Source organism: Odocoileus virginianus, chromosome 23 (genome assembly GCF_023699985.2).
Source record: "Odocoileus virginianus isolate 20LAN1187 ecotype Illinois chromosome 23, Ovbor_1.2, whole genome shotgun sequence".
In the NCBI taxonomy this organism is placed as follows: domain Eukaryota; kingdom Metazoa; phylum Chordata; class Mammalia; order Artiodactyla; family Cervidae; genus Odocoileus; species Odocoileus virginianus.
This window is the reverse complement of record NC_069696.1, coordinates 9811354-9833019: the sequence shown is the minus strand read 5'-3', so window position 1 is coordinate 9833019 and position 21666 is coordinate 9811354. Positions and strand designations below refer to the sequence as shown.

At 49.6% G+C, this 21666-nt stretch overlaps 1 protein-coding gene and 1 pseudogene across 4 annotated transcripts; one reads left to right on the top strand and one right to left on the bottom strand.

Moving 5' to 3' along the window:
* Window positions 1-1614: 1614 nt before the first annotated feature.
* On the top strand, window positions 1615-9880 carry NAGA (alpha-N-acetylgalactosaminidase). Of its 4 annotated transcripts, none has more exons than XM_020877024.2 (10): window positions 1615-1736; window positions 2192-2285; window positions 3053-3188; window positions 3691-3862; window positions 4342-4519; window positions 4827-4921; window positions 5648-5809; window positions 7325-7522; window positions 8663-8806; window positions 9223-9880. In XM_020877024.2, the coding sequence occupies exons 2-10, from the start codon at window positions 2270-2272 to the stop codon at window positions 9355-9357; spliced, it is 1236 nt and encodes a 411-aa protein (XP_020732683.1). In that variant the 5' UTR covers window positions 1615-1736; window positions 2192-2269; the 3' UTR covers window positions 9358-9880. The 4 variants fall into 4 exon arrangements, with proteins under 4 accessions (XP_020732683.1, XP_020732684.1, XP_020732682.1 ...); XM_020877025.2 differs by having other exon boundaries at window positions 2171-2285; window positions 3079-3188; XM_020877023.2 differs by having other exon boundaries at window positions 2171-2285.
* A 9245-nt stretch (window positions 9881-19125) lies between these two features.
* Window positions 19126-20365, bottom strand: LOC110127014 (BCL2/adenovirus E1B 19 kDa protein-interacting protein 3-like pseudogene; annotated as a pseudogene).
* Between the last annotated feature and the right edge of the window lie 1301 nt (window positions 20366-21666).

Genomic DNA, 21666 nt, shown 5'->3' with positions numbered 1-21666 from the left:
ACCAGGTCTTGAGTGAGGTGTTTCCTTTTTTTTAAATAATTGTTTATTGTGCTCTATCTTCATTGCTGCTGGGGCTTTTCTCTAGTTGGAGTGTGCAGGCTTCTCATCGCCGTGTCTTCTCGTTGATGAGCACCGGCTCTAGGGTGAGAAGGCTTCAGTAGTTGCAGCCCGTGGGCTCAGTAGTTCAGTTCCCAGGCTCCAGAGTACAGGCTCAATAGTTGCGGCGCCTGGGCTTAGTTTCTGTGCGGCATGTCCAATCTTCCTGGACCACGGATCAAACCCGTGTCTCCTGCATTGGCAGGGAGATTCTTTACCACTGAGTCACCAGGGAAGCCTTCGAGTGAGGTCTTGAGCTATGTTTTTAAGGATTTCTCTGGCTGCTAAGAAGAAAAAAATATGAGGGGAAGCAGACCAGTGAGGAGGATGCTGGAGTAATCCGGGGAAGATATGATGGGGGTTGGGAGAGTAGAGATGGCCAGATTGTTTTTTTGGATGCACTGCATGGGCCTGCAGGATCTTCCTTCCTCAGCCAAGTTTGGAACTAGCGCCCCCTGCGGTGGAAGTACAGAGTTTTAACCACCGGACCGGAGGGAAATTCCTCAGCATGGGGTTTGAAGGTGGAGAGTACTCGGTCTGCAGAGACTGGATGTAGGGAGTGAGGGGAAGAGGAGCCAAGGAGAACTCTAACGATTTGGCCTGAGCATCTGGAAGGAAAGTTGCCATTACCTGAGATATGAAATTGGCAGGTATTTGAGACGCCTTTGACCATCCAAGTGAAGGTGCCAAGAATAAAGTGTTTGGTATCTAGTCGTTGCTCAATAGGTATGTGATGAATGAAAGAGGGAAGAATGCAGAGTGTCTGGATGAGCATAACAGGTGGCCCAAGTGTCAGGCAAGGTAGGAGAGTCTCCTGGCTTTAAAAAGCCGTTCGTAGCACCTATTCATCTTCCACTACAGTTTCTGAGCGGTTTACTAAGGGCTATACTCCAGGACATGCTCTCATTTTTCTTTAAAAAAAGCCCTCAGCAAGTATCCACGCCACAGCTATTAAATAAGCATCTACAGTGCCCTATCCATAAGACTCTTGAGAGGCAGGGAGATCCAACCAGTCCTTCCTAAGGGAAATCAGTCCTGAATATTCACTGGAAGGACTGATGCTGAAGCTGAAACTCCAAAACTTTGACCACCTGATGCGAAGAACTGACTCCTTGGAAAAGATCCTGATGCTGGGAAAGGTTGAAGGCGGGAGGAGACGGGGACGACAGAGCATGAGATGGTTGGATGGCATCACCGACTCCATGGACACGAATTTGAGTAGACTCCGAGAGGTTGGTGATGGACAGGGAGGCCTGGCGTGCTGCAGTCCATGGGGTTGCAGAGACAGGACTGAGCGACTGAACTGAACTGAACTGAATCCTCGCCTTAAGGGACCCGGCAGAAGTGAAAGGACTAGCTCGGCGGAGATTGGGACCCTGTGCGGTGGGCGCGTGGCTGCCTCGGGAGCGCGCAGAGCCGGAGCTCGAAGGAGGAGGGGCTTTGGGAGGTTCCGCGGGCTCTCTGGACCCATGTAGGGCGGGGCAGGACGTTGCTAGGGGGATTCTGATAGGTTCCGCCGGAAGGTTTGCTTCCGTCAGGCCCCGCCCCGCTAGAACGCTGTAGACGAATCAGGTGACTGCGGCTGTAGTCTACTCGGGAGGCAGAACCAGGCGGCGGCTCTAATCGCAGCGGAAGAGTCGGTAAGCTGTGGAGGGTGGGCGACTCTGGGTGGGATCCCTGGGCTGGGGCGCTGGGCCTGCGGTCTTTGAGGGCGGGGGCGGCAACCCAGCCTTGGAGGGAGTCCGGAGGCCTGGCCCCCGGCTGGCCACCTCCATTCTTCCTGGGCGTCCTCGAGTCTGTCGCTGCCTCTCTGTGACCCTAGCCTGGCAGAGTGTCGCCCTTGGGCACTCGGGGTTCCCAGCACGGCAGAGGAGGTGAGGTCTAACGTCCACGATACCTTGTTGAGTATTTCCGACGGAAGAACCCAGGCTTGGGGAAGTGATGGCTGGGGGGAGAGATTGGGGGCTGTGAGGGCGGGTTGGGCACCCAGCGTGGGATCCACACCAAGGTTAAGGGCGGCAGGGCTAGCCAAGCAGGAGGGACCCCAGTGCTTTTCTTTCTTTCTTTTTTTCAGTGCTTTTCTAACGTTTCTTAGCTTCCAAATCCCGACATACAGAAGCTGGTAAAAGCAGAGCAGATCTGGTCAGGTCCTGAGACCGCTCAGTCCAGAGCAATGTTGCTGAAGACAGGTACCTACACGGACGGGGGTGGGGGGGTGGCTTTGGGAGGGTAAGTGACCACTTGGGGGGTAGGGGCTGACTGGAGGAAGTTCCAGTCCTGTGGTTTCTGGGCCTCCTTCCCTGATGTGGGCATATGGGGAGACTTGTACCTCTCTTATTCTCAGAGGTGGGCCAAGAGGAAATCCTTCCCACGCAAGAATCAGTTCCCCTCCAAAGAGACTTCTTCTTTGCTCACCCCCTCTACCTCACAGCCAGAGACCCTATCTTCTGTAACATCAAGGTGTGCTGAGACCAGCCCTATAAAGTCAGCGTGGAAATTCCATTTTACAGATAATCAAATTAAGGCCCTACAGTGCTGTTCCCACCAGCTGACCTCTTAAGCCCTTCCGAAGCCTCTTGGGTGCCTACAGAGAACATTGAGCCCCGGATGGGGCTCAGGAGACCTGAAGCCTGGCTACAGTGTCCTGTCAAGTTCTGTGTGAATGGAGTGGGTAGAGCTGGTCAGGGTGTAGAAAGGCTGTGACCCCAGGTGTTAGATTTTGGTGATCCCAGCACTGCTGTGGTGACAGCAGGGGGAATCCAGGCCTCAGACACCACCCTACACCTGGGACTGTCCACCCACTCACAGCCTGGTGGGAGCCAGCAGTTGCAGGAAGAGCCCATTCCACCTTAAGCTGGAGAGTCTAGCTCCCCTAAAGTCGGGGCTGGGCGGCATGTGGATGGGGTGGGGAGAGGGCTGGGGCTGTGGGAGCCACTCACAATCCACCTCCCTGCAGTGCTCATGCTGGCCTTGGTGGCCCAGGTGCTGGTCCTGGAGAATGGGCTCCTGCGGAAGCCTCCCATGGGCTGGCTGGCTTGGGAACGCTTCCGCTGCAACATCGACTGCAATGAGGACCCGAAGAACTGCATCAGGTGAGTCAGGTCTGCACCACCTGACAAAAGTGGGGGCAGGGAAGGGGGCTCAGCTCAGAAAGAGGGCAGGGTTAGGGCCCCCGCCCCATCCGAGAGGAAGCAACCAAAGGTAACTTTTGAGACATCTGACACTCAGCCTCATGACCAGCATGGGAACATCTGTGGTGATCTCAGGCCTGTAGGGGACCCAGCCCCTGAGATAAGGAAAAGGAGATCACGGTTAAGGATCAGGTCTGACCCCACGTGCTTCCCACTGGCCCAGTCCTGCTTCTTGGCCTGGAAGCCAAATCACCCCTTTCGCTCCACCCTGCTTATGGCTCAGGACATAACCCTTGGTTGCCCGGCTTAGTCTCCAGCTTGACAGCAAAGACCATGGTACTCACAGGCTGGATCTACACTCAGAGTATCTGAGAAGTTTGAAAAGCTTCTGAGGAAGGAGGGTGGGGTTAGGGCGAGGCCCATGCTGGGCCACTGAGCAGCCCTCTTCCCTGCCCTTTGCCAGTGAGCAGCTCTTCATGGAGATGGCTGACCGGCTGGCACAGGATGGATGGCGGGACCTGGGCTACGTATACCTTAACATCGATGACTGCTGGATTGGTGGACGTGATGCCAAGGGCAATCTGGTGCCAGATCGCAAGCGCTTCCCCCACGGCATTGCCTTCCTGGCTGACTATGTGAGCCCCCCCACCGCAGCCCTGTCCTGCCCGTTGGCCTGCAGGCCAGACCATTCTTTCCACCCCCTCCTACTCAGGGCTCATTTCTATAATTCCTGCCTGAGAACAGTCTGGTGGAGGAAATAGATACATGAACAGGTAGTTACGAGCCATGGTTGTGAGCAAGAGCAAAGAAGGACCTCTTATTCAGCCTGGGATTTCAGGAAGGTTCTCTGGAGGAGGCTGATCCCAGAGAGGGCATTCAAGGCAGAGGGGATGGCAGGAGGAAATGCCTAGAGGCCAGAGACAGCCCACACAAGGTGTGTGTGTAGGAGGGAGGGGAAGGGTCATGGTGGCAGAGGCGAGGCCAGGCCAGAAAGCTGGGACCCTTCTCTCCGGGCTCTTGGGAGCCTCTGAAGGTTGTAATGGGGCCTGGTCAGCTTTGTCTGTGAGTGGTTCCCTGAGGTATCCACTGTGTTCTCAACCCCTCCCCACCCCAGGCTCACTCCCTGGGACTGAAGCTGGGCATCTATGAGGACTTGGGCAACTTCACCTGCATGGGTTACCCAGGCACGACGCTAGATAAGGTGGTGCAGGACGCGCAAACCTTCGCTGAGTGGAAAGTGGACATGCTGAAGCTGGATGGCTGCTACTCAAGCCCCAACGAGCGGGCTGAGGGTGGGTCCCACAGCTGGCTGGGAGCCATTAGTTAGGGAGGGGTGGCCGTGGAAGGCCCCTCAGTGCCCGTCTGCATGGCTCCTAGTGGGTAGTGTTTCCCAATTCCTCTCCCCCAGGGCCTAGGGGTATCTTGGCTCCCAGAGGGCTGGTGCCTTGCTCCGCCCAGGGTATGTGTGCAGCTCTGGGTGCAGGGGAGGTCCCTCCTCTTTTGAGCATTATCTCCTCACGTGTGGGGGGAGGTTTGAGCTGAGGCTGGAGATCACCTTGGGTCTCTTCATCCTAAAATGTGGTGGTTGGACTTCTCTAGGGTACCCCAAGATGGCCGCTGCCCTGAATGCCACAGGCCGCCCCATCGCCTTCTCCTGCAGTTGGCCAGCCTACGAAGGGGGCCTCCCCCCAAAGGTGAGCCATTCTCTGCACCCACCTGGCAGTGCTCCCCGTACCCAGGCCTTCTTGCCTTCTGTGCAGCCACAGCTGCTGTTGTCCTAGTCTCTCACATGCTGATTCGTAGGAGGGTGATAAGTACCTGAGGGGCCTGAGCCAGCCCAGGGTCTTAGAGGAGACAGTTGTCAGGTGGGTTGAAGGGCGTGGGAGCCGTGTGTCAGGTGCTGACATGGCACCGCTGCAAGCAGGCAGAATCCTGGGTGGTACTGAGTGGGCCTGGAGGGCACGAAGACCGGTGAAGCCAGGCAGGTGGGGCCTAGCCTCCAAAAGCCCTCGTGGGCACCTCTCCCAGGGCCCGCTGGAAAGGGTGGAATCAGACGTGCAGACTGGAGGGAGAACCCTGATGGAGGGTGGGATTCTCCCTGAGAGAACACGGGGTGGGCGTGTGGGAGGACGGCTCTGGGGACCCCAGCCCGGGTTTCTATACCCTGGGCTTGGTCCCCGCTGGCATGAGAGGGAAGGGTCAGTTTCCAGCAAGCAGCACACCTGGAGGGGAGGCCTGGGCAGCCCCAGAGGACGCATGCTCCCTCCGAGGCCCTTCCTCATCCTGAGCACGCTCAAAGCTTGATCTTTTCCCCCTTCCCACCCTCTGTGTCCCCTGCTGAGTCTCCCCAGCCCCTGGACGGTCTCCAGGCCACAGAGCATGACGCTGGCCTGGGACTTTCTCCCTGCCCCCAAATCCAGGTGAACTACACCCTGCTGGCAGACATCTGCAACCTCTGGCGCAACTTTGATGACATCCAGGACTCCTGGAGGAGCGTGCTATCCATCCTGGACTGGTTTGTGATCCACCAGGATGTGCTGCAGCCGGTGGCCGGCCCGGGGCACTGGAACGACCCAGACATGGTACTAACATGGAGGGGGCTGGCCTGAGGCCCAGGGCCCCGTGCTGTCTTCCTGGATGCTCTTTGCCAGGCTCTGGCTCAGCACCCCTGAAGCGTGTCCTTGAACCACCATGTAGGACATGCCCTGGGCGCTTGCTTACCATTCTTTTCCCAGGGCCCCACCCCCACCTCTTGGATCAGAATGTTCAGGGAGGGCCTGGGAATGCCCATTGTTAACAGTCTTCCCAGACAGTTCTGATGTTTCCTGAAACTTGAGAACTTGGTCTGGAGTGACTCTGGTGCATCATCCCTCCATAGGGTGGAGAGCACCGTGAGCCCCCAGTCTCCTCTATCATTCCGTCCCTAGACTGTCTTCGCCCGGTCTGCCTCTGAGCCCCTCCTCAACGCTCTGTGCTGTTCCCTCCACAGGCAGAACTGGCCCCTCATACCTACCTCACTCATAGCCCTGACCACTTAAATTCCCTTGCAATTTTCCCTACAGTTTTATAGCTCTCTCTTCACTTAGTCACCAAGTATTTACCCCCCAGTGATGGTTATAATGATTACAAGTACTAGGCCAGGTGGAGAGGGTGAGAAATGGACCTACTTTATACAGTTCGAGCTCCAGCTCTGCCACTTACCTTGGGCACTTGACTTCATCTTTTCTATGCCTCAGCTTTGTCATTTGGAAAATTGAAATAATAATAGTAGCTCCTCTAATAAGGTTGTTTTGAGGGTTAAAAGGATGACCCTTTATTTTAATTTTTCTAGGCCAGTGCATGTCTGTTATTGTAAACAGGACTCAGCTCCCCAGGGGTTAGGGAGGAGCTGACGTTCACTGACGTACTAAGCGCTAGGCCCAAGGCCAAGTACTTTTATTTTTTGGTCCTGCCACATGGCATGCAGAATCTTAGTTCTCTGCCCAGGGATTGAACCCGTTTTCTCTGCAGTGGAAGTGTGGAGTCTTAACCACTGACCACCAGGGAAGTCCCCAAAAGGATGATTGTTTAAATGCTTGGCTCCATTTGGCACATATGCAGTGTGTAACTAAATTGGTCTCATTAAGTACACAACAGTGTTGAGTTAGCAATAATCAATTGTGTCCTATCAGTATACTGGTTGCCCTGGGGGCAGGAGTGCCCATTGGTGCAACTATCTTTAGGGCAGGTGGGTAGCTAATGGCAGGAGCAGACATTGTTCAGGTCTGACTTCCTACCACCCTGGCTGTATTTCTTCCATGTTCCAGTTTATAAATGCCTTCGGCAGGAGGATTTATTGGATCCTTTCAACAACCTGTGACATGGTCAGAGCATATTATCACCCCTATACTCTTGGTAGGAAAAAAAACACTGAGGCTCTGAAAAGTGGTTTGACCCACCCCAAAGCCACAGTGCCAGGGAACGGTGTTGGCAGAACTAGGGCCCATACCTGGCCGTCTTCCCCATCTCTCTTGTCTAGCTACAGAAATGTAGGGTTGGTCCCCATGCCCACCGCTCTGTGGAGGGCAGAGCTGAGCACTCCTCTCTCCTACCCCCAGTTGCTCATCGGGAACTTTGGCCTCAGCTTCGAGCAAGCCCGAGCCCAGATGGCCCTGTGGACGGTGCTGGCGGCCCCCCTGTTCATGTCCACGGACCTGCGCACTATCTCTGCCCAGGACATAGACATCCTGCAGAATCCACTCATGATCAAAATCAACCAGGATCCCTTAGGCATCCAGGGACGCAGGATTCTTAGGGTACTGGGGTATGGGAGCAGGGAAGGGGGTGAGGCTGAGAGACTGGGCTTCCCTGAAAACAAGGCTGCAGGCTGGAGGTTAAGGGGTCGGGACCGGGGGGTCTCTGGAATCCACTCAGTCCCTCCCGGTTGCATTCAGCTGGAGGCTGTACTGGCAGCTGCTCTGACTGTCCCTACTTAGCCGGATAATCGCAGGGCCAGAGCAGGACAGCTTATGGGGCTGGGGGAAGGGAGACCACCAGAAGCCCATGTGGGAACAGCGTGGCCCCCTGGCTTGGAAGTATTAATACAAGACGTCTGCACAAGTCTGTGATGTCTGGCAGAGAGCTGGGGCTTACCTTAGAGTTTAGGAGTTGCTGGAACCAAGGAGTATAACTAAGTCCTAGTAGCAGCGTTTACTAGTTTTTGAGCACCTGCTGTGTGCTAGGCATTCTAGACACATTTTCTCAGAAGGTAGATGCTCCTTCCTGGTTTTACAAATAAGGAAACTTAAAAGAGTCTCGATGACTTTGTCCCAAGGCCACACAGTTGGTAAGTGGCACAGCAGGACTAGAGGCCGGCAGCGTCGCCTCCAAGCTTGTGCTCTCTGCGCAGAACCCTTGCCCCTCTAGTGAAGAGGAGTCTCCAGCACTCTAGAAGGCACCCGTCGAGCCGGTGATGCCCAGAGGAGGCGTCTGACCCTGCAGAGGGGCCGATGGTGGAGCAGGCCCGGAGACCCTCTGGAGGATGGGGCCTGCCCCTCTTGGCTCCTTGAGGCAGAGCTCGTCATGCCCACTGGGCAGTGCCCCCCGGTCTAGTGCCAGGGCTGTCCACGGGTGTCGCTCCTGTTACCCTGTGAGTGCTCCGACGTTAGGACCTCAGGCAGCATTTGTCGCGTCCAGACAGGGGACCTGGCACAGAGGAAGTGTCCAGGAGCGTCTGTTGAGTCAGGGAAGGAAAGGAAAGAAGGAGGGAAGAAGGGAAGAAAGAGAAAGAAAGGGGGAAGGAAGGTGGAGTTAGAGGAGTTGGTGCTGGAGGGCTGTGTTTTCCCCTCCAAGCTCCTGTGGGCTGGTGGGACCCAGAGCTCAAGGGAGGGCTGGGAAGGGGGTTTCGGGGCCTGCTGAGCAGGGCCCCCAGCCAGTGAGCCATCTTCCGTGCCCAGGAGAAATCCCACATTGAAGTGTACTTGCGGCCCCTGGCCAGTGAGGCCAGCGCCATCGTCTTCTTCAGCCGCAGGACGGACATGCCTTATCACTACCATTCCTCCCTCGCCCGCCTGAACTTCAGCAGCTCCCTGGTGTATGAGGTGAGTGCTCTGCCATCTCGGGACTTCGGGCGCCCCTGGGGGCGCTGCTGTCCTCTCACACACCCGCCCCGCTGAGCCGTGGGTCCTCCAGCTGGCGCAGCTCCCTGCTCCGGTGTTTTCAAGCTACACAGATGCAGTGCTGTGCGCAACCGAGTCCTGCCAGCCCCCGAGGCTGTGGGCTCCCCTCTTCGCTCTTGCTGGCACATTTCTCGGGTTCTCACCCCCATCTGTGCTTGGGCGCCGCTTGGCTTTGCCAGAGGGGACGTGATTGGGGGTTCACGCTCCCACTTCCTGTAGGGCAAACTGGAGGCTCTACACAGACAGGCCACAGTCCAGACGTTTATATCCTCTGCGGGGTGGGGTGAGGTCCGTGCAGCCATTCTTAGGGTGGCATTGGTGCTGTCCTCCCCCTGCAGGCCCAGGACGTCTACACGGGTGACATCATCAGTGGCCTCCAGGATAAAACCAACTTCACTGTGATCATCAACCCTTCGGGGGTTGTGATGTGGTACCTGTACCCCATCAGGAAGCTGGGGATACCCCAGCAGTGAGGGGCTGGGGCCAGTGACATGCTGTGGCGGCACCACCGAGCCTGGACCACGGAGGGTCCATGTGCTGAGGGCCAGTGCAGTGGGGTTCTCTGCTACCCAGGCCCGCTCGGCGACCCGACCTCATCAGACTCGGGGTGCAAGCTGAGGGCCAGGTCCCGCGCCCTGCCGGAGCGTGAACTCTCCAGGAAGCTTGTCTCGGGGAGACTTCCTGTGGCTTTGTGGGCCTCTATGTCTGCACAGCCCTACAGATACCGCTGAGCAGCTCAGTCAGCCTCCCCTGTGGGGACAGGCAGGGACACGAGGATCTGTCAGGACCCGAGCCTCGGACCTTCTGTTTGTTGACTCTGAAATCAGGAATTTGGGGAATTTTTCTTGTAATTAGGAGTGGAGCTCTGATCTCTTGTCAGGAACCCCCATGAATTATGTGATTGACTTTCCTGCCCGGAGAAGGCCTTGCGGGCTCACACGGCCTGGGATTGACCTTGGCCCCTTCGGGTCACCAATAAAGCTGTTCTTCTGTCAAGTAGTTGCAACATGGACCTGGGGCCATGGGCACCTTCAGGTAGGGGCTCTGGGGAGCACGACACAAGGTGCTGGTTTCAGATTTCGCCTCACAGGGAAGACATATGGCATCTTCCGGCCCCTCCCTCCACAGCGACCAGCAGATTGTACTTCTGACTATGCCAGGCTTGCCTCCCACCCCAGGCCATCCCTGCCCCACCCAGCATCGTGGTGGTGACCACACAGTGCGGCTGGCTAGCGATGTCCCGGGCCCTCTCCCCAACCCCGTCCAGATGTTACAGGGCCTGCCTGCCGGGACCACGCTCAGCGGCCCCCTCGGCTGCACAGGGAAAGACCCTGGTCTGCTGCGGGACGCTGCGTCATTGCCCAGGGCGTCTTTCGGGTGCACTCCCCCTTTCACAGGCCTTCAGTCAGTGGCGCCAAGGGCAGTGAGCGCTGCCTCTGCCCCACACAGCCTGCCCTCTGCCCATCGGTGCTCCCAGCGCCCCCCTTAGCTTCTCCTCTCCTAACCTGGCTGAGAGGACTTTTCAGACCCTCAGCTGTGTCCAGAGAGAGGTCCAGGGGCTCTCTTTGTGACATGTAGCATATTTCCTGCTCCTCCTCCTAGGGAAAGGGGTATCCACGGAACAGCTGGTTCTTGACTTCGGTTCCTCCGTCCCAAGCTCTCTCTTCAGCTAAGGCCTCGGCGCCTGTCTTCCGTGGTGGCTCTTGTTCCCCTTTGGAAAGGGGCAGCAGAGCAGGCGGGGTAGGCTCTCCTTGTGCTTTGGAGCGCACACTGGGGCACCCAGGCCCCAGGCTTTGCGTGGTCCTCCCTGGAGGAACTCTTCTGGGGGCTCTCCCATGTTCCCTTCCTCAGGGGTCTGAGGTCCTTATGTTTAGAGTATGGTGGAAAGAACTCTCAAATGTGCATTTTATAGTGTAATTTAACATCTCTGGAGCCCAGGGTCATCAGGGGAAGCTCCCTTTTCCCAGTTGATGTCTTGAGGCTGTGGGTCACTCAGTAGGACCAACACCTACTTAGCCCAGGCCTCTGCCCTCTGAGGTCTGCAGCTGTCAGCTCTAGCTCTTGGTCATAGTGCTGTTTGAGCCAAATGGAATGGTCTGGGCAGGAATACTTCTTTTGCCAGTCCCAGGAAAGAAATCTTTTCCACCACCCTGGGATGTGGTGTATAGTGGTTGAGAACAACAGACTTGGGACTTGGGGCCAGGGATCAGCCTGGATTTGACCAGTTGATTACTGTGCCCTTCCAGACCCAGAGATAGTTTTTACTTGCTATATAACTTTATCCTGAGGTACCTGATTGATACTACAGCTTTAGCCTTTATTGTCTTAACACGCAGTGTGCCTGTCTTCTACGACATTGTTTTACTGCCTTTCACCAAAGGCCAGTTTGGGGATCAGTTATTTTTCCCAAGTTCAGCCTTGTTTGAACCCAAGGGTACCCCTTCTGTTTTTTTAAAAAAACTTTTTATTATGGAATTTTTTTTTAATAAAAATAAGCTGGTAATTAAACCTTCATGTACCCATCACCTGGATCCAACAACCATCAACCTGTGCCATTGTTTCATATCTCTCATCCCACACATACTTTTTTGCATGTGAACTGGAATATTTGAGAGCAAATCAAAGAAAACACCACTGTGTAGCTCTAACTGATCATAGGGCCTTGAAAAGATGTGTCCTTTATAAAAATTTTAATCTGATGATCAGTCTGTGTTCAGTTTTTGCCAAATGTGGTTTTTTAGGGGCTTTTTGCTTTTTTGTTTTTGGCCACACCATGCAGCTTGAAGGATCACAGTTCTCTGACCAGAGATTGAACCCAGGCTATGGCAGTGAAAGCCTGGAATCCTAACCACTAGGCCCCCGGGGAACTCCCACCGGTTGTCTCTAAAATATTTTTCTATAGTTTATTTGGATCAAAATCCAAGCAAAGGGTCAAAAAAGTGGTCCAGTAAGAACCACTGAAAGTTTCTCATTCTATAAAAGCAATGAAAAATCTGCCATATATAATCAGAATTAGCTTTAAACTCTGGAAACTAACCAAAGGCTTCCAGTAACCCAGAGAGTGCTCAGTCAAGAAAGACAGTAGAGTGTTGGTAAGAACAGTAAGCTTTGTAAAATTTTTAACTTACCCTAGTACCAGATATTGTCTCGGGGCTAGACAGCATATTAAAAAGCAGAGATATCACTTGCTAACAAAGGTACATATAGTCAAAGCTATGATTTTTCCAGTAGTCATGGGTGGATGTGAGAGTTGGACCATAAAGCAGCCTGAACCCTGAAGAAATGATGCTTTCTAACTGTGGTGCTAAAGAAGATTCTTGGGACTGCAAGGAGATTAAACCAGTCAATCTGAAAGGAAATCCACCCTGAATATTCATTGGAAGGATCGATGCTGAAGCTGAAGTTCCAATACTTTGGCCACCTTATGCAAAGAACCGACTCATTAGAAAAGACCCTGATGCTGGGAAAGATTGATGGCAGGAAGAGAAGGGGGTGACAGAGGATGAGGTGATTGGATGGCATCATCGACTCAAGGGACTTAAGTTTGATAAACTCCAGGATATAGTGACAGACAGGGAAGACTCACATGCTGCAGTCCATGGGTTGGCAAAGAGTCTGACAGGACCAAGTGACTGAACAACAACAGTACCAGATTTTAAGTCAGCTATTTAAAATATGTTCAAGGAACTAAAGGAAACCATGTCCAAAGAACCAGAGGAAAGAATAAAAATAGTGTCTCACCAAATAGAGAATACCAGCAAAGAGACAGAACTTACAGAAGGGAACCAAATAGAAATTCTAGAGTTGAAATGTATAATAACTGAGATAAAAATTTCACTAGAGGGGCTCAGCAGACATAACCACGCAGAAAAAAATCAACAAACTTGAAGATAGGTCCATAGAAACTAACCTATCCAAGGAATAGAAAGGAAGATGAAGAAAAATGAATAGGCTCAGAGACCTGTGAGATACCATACAGCACAGACATGAGGACAGAAAGGGTGAAAGGATAAACAATGGATGAAAACTTTGCATATTTGATGACAAATACTAATCTACACATCAAGGAGCTCAACAACCAACCAGTAGGATAAAGTCAGACACATTATAATCAAACTCTCAGAAGACAAAGTCTTCCCTGGTAGCTCAGCAGTAAAGAATTCGCCTGCAATGCAGGAAACCCAGGTTCAATCCCTGGGTGGGGAAGATCCCTTGGAAGAGGGAATGGCAACCCACTCCAGTATTCTTGCCTGGGAAATCCCATGGGCAAAGGAGCCTGGGGGGCTACAATCCAAAAGGTCACAAAGAGTCAGACATGACTGAGCGACAGACCATACTATATATCCTAAGCAGAAGATAAAGGGAAAATTTTGAAAGTCAGACAGAAGTGACTCATCACATACGAGGGAATATACTTTGAGATGAATGAGAATGAATACAAAACAACAAAAATACTAAAACAGAACATACCAAAGCTTATAGAGTCAAAATAATAACCAGAAGGAAATTAATAGCCATAATTTGCCCATGTTAAAATCAGTGAAAAAACAACCTACACAATGGGAGAAAATACCTGCAATTCATGTATCTGATAAGGGATTTGTATTTAAAATATATTAAGAAATTGTAATTCAATAAAAAGGCAACCTAATTTCAAACTTGGCAAAGGATCTGAATAGACATTTTCCCAAGGAAGATATGCAAATGGCCAATACTCACTAAATGTAAATAAAAACAACAGTGAGATACCACTTCACACCCAAAAGGGTGACTAGAAAGTGTCAGCTAATAATGTTGGCAAGGATGTGGAGAAATTGGAACCCTCATATGCTGCTGGTAGGAATGTAAAACCATATGTCAAAGGGCCCAGAAGCCTTACCCACCCATGCATCAGGTAATAGGCACAGACTCCAGTCCTGACTGTAGAAAGTGGCCTCTGAACTGGCCCCAGTCCCTCTCAGCCACAGCCTGGGAGACCCTGGAGAACGAAGGCTGTCTGAGACAATCACCGACAGACAGACGGGAGAGCCTTTGTGGAAGTCTAGGTTTCCAGGGGAGACGTTCCAGCGCACCGCTGCAGAAAGGAAATAGTGGTCTGGACACACTGGAGAGGAAAAGAGGAAGATTTACCACATCACCCCCGCCCCCCCAAGGCAGCACAGCTCTGCCCAGGGAGACACTCCTGGCCGTTGATTTCTCCCACAGGGGAAGCACGTGCGCACACCTGACTTCCTGGCTGTGTCGAGGAGGTGCACTCCGCTCACTCCCCCCGAAGGCCAGGGTCATGGCTGCCTGATGCGGGGGTGGGAAGAAGCTGGGAGAGGGGCCGTGGAGGGCATTAAAGGATGCAGATCCCACTACCTGTGCTGCAGGTCTCCCCACCTGGCTCATAGGCTGCCCACCCTCTACCCCTCCTCACGCCCCGAACTCCGGGCACCTCACTCACTCACACTGCTACCCTGTGGCCATCTCTCTGTGCACACTCTGATGGTGGTGAGTGTGACCTTTAGCAGATGGCTTTTGAGTGCATGTAGAAAGCCAGCCTAAGTCCGCAGGCCAGGGAGAGACCACAAACTTGAGCTTTAACTCAGAGCTTGGGCAAACGAAGTGGAGGCTGTCAGCTCCTGGCCTGGTGTATCTCAGGATCAAGGGGAGGCAAACAAGCTTAAGAATTCTGCCACAAGGGGGAGCAACAAGTATGGTGGCCGTGTATCCATAGAGGTGTGGGAAAGTCTGATTCTAGCAGCACTGACCGAAGGGCTTTCTCTCCCAAAGTCAGCTGGTAAAAAATCTGGAGGGGTGACTGCTACTGCAAGTGTGAAGAAAACCATTCGAGACTTCAAGAAACATGAAAAACCAAGGAAACATGACACAACCAAAGGATCACAGCAGTCTTCTAGGAGCTGACTTCGTTCAAGGTAGCTCAAACCTCCTTCAGGCTGGGCTCCCAACAGTACATGAACTGAGAACTTCCAGATGTACAAACTGGATTTAGAAAAGGCAGAGAGACCAGAGATCAAATTGCCAATATCCATTGGATCATAGAAAAAAAATTAAAAAAGAACATCTACTTCTGCTTCGCTGACTATGCTAAAGCCTTTGTGTAGATTACAACAAACTGAAAAATTCTTAGAGAGATAGGAATACCAGAACACCCGCCCTGCCTACTGAGAAACCTGTAACAATACAGGAAGCAACAGTTAGAACTGGACATGGAACGACAGACTGGTTCCAAACTGCGAGAAGTACATCAAGGCTGTATATTGTCACACTGCCTATTTAACTTATATGCAGAGTACATCATGTGAAATGCCAGACCAGATGAAGCACAAGCTGGAATCAAGATTGCTGGGAGAAATATCAATAACCTCAGATATCCAGATGATAACACTCTATTGGTGGCAAGTGAAGAGGCTGGGAAAGATTGAAGGTAGGAGGAGAAGGGGCCCACAGAGGATGAGATGATTGGATGGCATCACTGACTCAATGGACATAAATTTGGGTAAATTCCGGGAGTTGGTGATGGACAGGGAGGCCTGGCCTGCTGCAGTCCATGGGGTGGCTAGGGTCAGGCATGACTGAGCAACTGGACTGAACTGAACTGAACTGAAGAGGAACTAAAGAGCCTCTTGATGAGGGTGAAAGAGGAATGTGAAAGAGTTGGCTTAAAACTCAGCATTCAAAAAACTAGGATCATGGCCTCCAGTCCCATCACTTCATGGCAAATAGACGGAGGAAGTGTGGAAACAGTGACAGATTTTATTCCCTTAGGCTCCAAAACCACTGTGGATGGTGATTGCAGCCACGAAATTAAAAGATGCTTGCTCCTTGGAAGAAAACCTATGACAAACCTAGACGTTGTACTAAAAAGCAGAGACATCACTTTGCCACAAAGGTCCATATAGTCAAAGCTATGATTTTTCCAGTAGTCATGGATGGATGCGAGAGTTGGACCATAAAGAAGACTGAGCCCCGAAGAACTGATGCTTTCAAACTGTGGTGTTGGTGAAGACTCTTGAGAGTCCCTTGGACATCAAGAAGATCAAACCAGTCAGTCCTAAAGGAATTCAACTCTGAATATTCATTGGAAGGAATGATGCTGAAGCTGAAGCTCCAATACTCTTTTCACCTGATACAAAAAGCTGATGTAAAAATCTTTTCATTGGAAAAGATCCTGATGCTGAGGAAGATTGAGGGCAGGAGGAGAAGGGGATGACAAAGGATGAGATGGTTGGATGGCATCCCTGATTCAATGGACATGAGTTTGAGCTAACTCTGAATAGTGAAGGACAGGGAAGCCTGACATGATGCAGGCAATGGGGTTGCAAAGAGCTAGACATGACTGAATGACGGAATAATAACAATAACAACTCAAAGACATGGAGATCTGCAGTTTACCTGATGGAGAATTAAAAAAATAGCTGTTTTAAGGAAGTTCAATGAGTGACAAGAAAACAGAAAGGCAATTCAGCAAGATCAAGAGAACAACACATGAAAAAATGAGACGTTTAATAGAGACAGAAACCATTTTTAAAAAGAATCAACAGAAATTTTGGAGGTGAAGAATACAACGAATGAAACGAAAAATTCAATAGAGAGTGTCAGTGGACCAGCAGAATGGTCTCTCTTCAAGTAACTGGTGTGGTTTCTGATTCCTGGCTGGACCTTGACAGGTACCCAGGAAGCCTGGAACTGGCCATTCAAAGGTCCAGGTGAGTGACAGGAAGACAGGGACGGGGGTGATTGTAGTGAAGATGAAGAAAGAGGGGCTGGCCAGGCCCACATGGCAGTGGCAGTGGGCAAGGGACACTGGTGGTAAATAAAGACAAGTGTTAGGGAGTGGTTGAAAATTACCTATTTCATAACACTGCCTCTAGCAACAGTTTAACATTTCTAGACTCCAAAAACAATAATACTGGATTCCTGTTTAAAGAAACTCAACCCGTTTTCAGAAACTATTTCCCCATTCAGTCCCTGGAGAGGCTGTATATGGGAGGGGTCCTGCAAAGACTGACCTCCCAGCTGAAAGAGATCCTATACTGCCCAGGTTCGAACAGAGGTTATTTGTACTGAATCAGGATGTGCAAAATAAGAAACTAGGATGATTTGCCTCATTAAAATGGACTGTCTAGTTTATAGAATGAGAAAAAAGTTGCATATGGTGATTTAGCTATATATTCTAGTATCTAGATCTAAATCTTGGCTCCACTTACAGCAATCTTGAACAAGTTACTTAATTTCTCTGTGCTTCCACTTCCTCTTCTATGAAGTGCGGCTGTTAATAGTTCCTACCTCGTAGGACTGTGCTATAGGATAAAATGAGATCATTCAGGTAAAGCACTTTAGAAGGGCACCTGAATAAGTCATTATTTAGGCCTGACGTTTCCACATTGTGGTTTTTGCCACTAAGCCCAGAAGAGCTCTGTGGGAAGCCTTGGGAAGTGACAGGCTCTCGCTCTTAATGGGTTTCCCACTCCTCATGTCTCCCCGCTATCCCCTTTTTCAAAAGAGCAATCTTAGGCTTACTGAAAACTCAGGGCTCCTCCGGTGCCCTCACTGCTGGCATCTTGCCTTAGTGCAGTGCTTTGTTGTGACCAGTGATGACACCGGTATGCACAACTAGCTGAAGTCCTTGAGGGAACCCCTGGTAGCTCAGTGGTTAGGTGCTTTCACTGACCTGACCAGAGTTCAATACCTGACTGGGGAACTAAAATCCCAAAAGCTGCATGGTGTGGACCAATTTTAAAAAATAAATAAAAATAAAGTCCGTAATTTACATTAGGGTTCACCTTTTGTGTTGTCTGCTCTATAGGTCTTGACCTGTAGCCACCATCACAGTCCTGCAGTCTCACTGCCCTGAACTCCTCTGTGCTCCGTTTACTCACCCCTCCTGACCCCCATCTCAGCCCCCAAACCACCCATTTTTTCAGTCTCCGTAATTTTGGCAGTCTTCATAATTTTTCCTTTTCCAGAATGTAGTGAACTGAAGTGACTGCAACTGTGTGGATACTGAATTTTTTTTTAATGGATTGAATATCCATGAAAATGGATTTGCTCAGCCATTATATTAATGAGCATTTAAATGCAGTAGATATCATTTCAAGTGACAACATGAAAGAATAAGGCAGTAGATATCATTTCAAGTGACAACATGAAAGAATAAAAGTCAATGCTATTAGATTTTTTTTGTTTGTTTGAAAAAAAAGAGAATTAGAATTATACAGTATGTAGCCTTTTCAGACTGGCTTCTCTCACTTGGCAATTTGCTTCAAGGTATGCTTTCATGACTTGATAACCCATTTCCTTTTATTGCTGAAAATATTCCATTGTATGGATGTACTACTGTTTATCCACTCGAATACTCAAGAACAGCCATCTGGTTGCCTCTGTATCTTGGCAATTACAAATAAAACTTATGTTTATAGTAATAAACATTTATGTTGAGTTTTGTGAGGATATAGTTTTTCAACTCATCTGGATAAATATCAAGGAGCTTAATTGCTGGATCATGTGGTAAAGTATGATTAGTTGTTTCTTGTTTGTAGAGGTTTTTTTTCCACCAAGTCACGTGGCATGCAAGATCTTAGTTCCCCGACCAGGGATCAAGCCCAAATCCCTAGTGTATAAGCATGGAGTCTTAACCACTGGACTGCCAAGGAAGTCCCAAATATGTTTAGTTTTATAAGAAACTACCAAACTATTCCAAGTGGCTATGCTATTTTATATTTCTACCAGAAAATGAATGGATGCTTCACATCCTTGCTAGCATTTGGTGTGGACAGTGTTTTGAATTTTAGCCATTCTAATAGATGTGTAGTTGTAACTCATTGTTTTAATTTGCAATTCCCTAATGACATATGATGCTGAGCATCTTTTTATATGCTTATTTGCCATCCGTATATCTTCTTTGGTGAAATATCTGTTCAGATCTTGTACCCATTTTCTTTTTTGCTGTGCTGGGTCTTCATTGCTGTGCACGGGTTTTTTCTAGTTGTGTCAAGTGGGGGCTACTCTTTTCTTGTGGAGCACAGGCTCTAGAGTGTTAGGGCTTCAGTAGTTGTGGTGCACGGCACTTGGAAGATTCCACAGGATTCCATGGCAGGTGGGATCTTCCCAGACTAGGGATCTAACCTGTGTCTTCTCCATTGGCAAGTGGATTCTTAACCACTGGACTACCAGGAAAATTCTCTCTGCCCATTTTTAATTGGGTCATTTTTCTTATTATTGTTCAGTTGCAGGAATTCTTTTTTTTTTTTTTTTGGTTTAAAATAACTTTTTATTGCCCAGGATATTTTTTTCCCTTGTGTTGTATTTTGTCTGTTTTATTTGTTTTTGTTTTCTTTTTTCATAACTATAAATTCAAGCTTAGGGAAGCTTGCCTTTGTCTTGGAAAACAAAACAACAAAGCTTTCATATCATTTGTAACCTGGTCTCATCTGAAGAGACAGGTGGGGTTATCTTGCAAGAGGAAGATTTATACCATGAATGGTGCAGGCCTAGATCTGGTGGTACTGAGAGAAGACAATGGCATTCTTGACAAAATTACAATCTGCTGGTGGCGTTTGCGAAAAAGAAGCCCTTGCAAATTTCTAAATGACAGTAAACTCTTATTAGGAAATTCTAAAGTGTTTTACAGGCCAAAAGGGGAATGAGGTTATTAGTAAAATGCCTCAACAGAGTTGGAATAAAATACTGGATTTGAGAGTTACTGGAACTTGGATATGTAAAAAGAGGGTGGAGGTTGGGTCATGCTTACAATGGTCTCAAGTTCAAATAAACTACTGTGACAAGACACCACTTCACAAGTCACACGCTGGCCCAGGGACTCTTCTCTTCCCTTAGTAGGTGCTGGCAGAAGGCGTGCTCAGTCGTTTTCCAATGTAGATGCCTAGCCCCAAAGCCAGAACATGGGAGAGGAAGAGAGATGGAATGAACACCTTAAGAAACTCTGCGGAGAAGATGCCCCCTTTCTTCATGGCTCCACTTTTCCTCATGCTTAAGGAGACGGAACGTTTAGGGTGCCTGAAGTGGAACTCCTTGGGTGGAATGTTTTCAGGTCTACTGGACCAATCGGACACCCAGTCTACGCTTTTCTTCAGAGCATCCACTTCTTTTTCTCCTTCTGCAACTTCTTCTTCTGACTGAGAGCTATGGTCCTTGCTTGTGTGCATTTCCACATCAAACATGATCTGCCCATCTTCTTGTGGGGAAGGGCTGTCGCAATGAGAACTGCCTCTTGAACTGCTCTGTCCGGATTCATGCTGTGCGTCCAGAAGAATTTTCTCCATGTCCCCATTGTGGATGGAGGATGAGGAGGGCACGTGCTCCAGCCCCCCATTCTTCCCATTGCCATTATCATTGCCATTGCTGCCGTTCATGGGGAGCTCCACCCAGGAACCTTGCAAACGGCTTTTCTCTCTTCGCTCCCCCAAGTTCCACCGCCTAGGGTTTTCATGAAGCCAGCCAGTGCGGGGTCAGGGGCGGACTGCCTGCAGGAATTCTTTATATAGTTTGGATATTAGTCCTTTACCAGATGTCTTTTGCAAATATTTTCTCCAAGTCTGTGGCTTTTTTCATTTTCTTAACAGTGTCCATCACAGAGCAGAATTTTTAAATTTTAATAAAGTCCAACTTAACAATTTTTTCTTTCATGGGTAGTGATTTTTGGTGTTGTTTCTAAAAACTCATTGCAAAGTTAAGGTCATTAGTTGTTCTCTTATGTTATCTTCAGGAGTTTTATAATTTAGCATTTACATTAAGTCTTTGATGCATAGTGAGTTAATTTTTGTAAAATATCTATGTCTAGATTTTTTTAACATGTGCATATCCAATTTTTCCAGTGCCATTTGTTGAAAAGACTATCCTTTTCCCACTGAATTGTCTTTCTTTTTCAAAGATAAGTTGATTACATTTGTGTGGTCTGTTTCTAGGCTCTCTATTCTGTTTCATTGATGTTTGTCTATTCTTTCACCAACACCATACTGTCTTGATTATTGTAGCTTTATATAAAGTCTTGGAGTTGGATAGAGACGGTTTTCCAACTTTGTTGCTGTTCTTTGAAATTGTGTTGGCTATTACTCATCTTTTGCTTCTTCATATAAAATCTAGGATCAGTTGGTTGATATCTACAAGATAACTTGCTAGAATTTTGATTAGGATTATGTTGAATCAATAGATCAAATTAGGAAGAACTGACATCTTGACAATATTGATTTTTCTTATCCCTGTACATGGACTAGCTTCCTTACTAAGACTAGACCACAAAGGCCTTCCTGGTTGGGGCATCAAAACAAGACAGGTGAGGCTTCCCTGGTGGTTCAGTGGCTAAGAGTGCAAGCTCCCAAAGCAAGGGGCCGGGGTTGAATCTCTGGTCAGGGAACTAGATCCCACATGCTGCAACTAAGAGTTAGTGTGCTGCAACTGAAAGATCTTGCATGCGGCAACTAAGACTCAATGCAGCCAAATAAATAAATAAATTAAAAAAAAAACAAAACAAAACAACGCAGGCATCCCCTTCTTCAGGAAGCCTACAAAGCCAGCTCAAGCTGGCCAGAACTCCTCCTCCAAACCCTGTGCAGACCTCTATCAACTGCACTTTTGTCTGGAATTAGAAGTGTCTCTCTTACTGGTCATCAGGTTAAAGCCAGGAGTCTATGCCAGAATTGGGTCTAAGGGAGAAACCCAAGCTTGAGCAGAAATATTTCTAAAATAGTTCCTATATTGAGGTATGCCAAGGCCATATCAGAGGTCTGAGGACCAGGGAAAATAAGACCAGCAGAGCA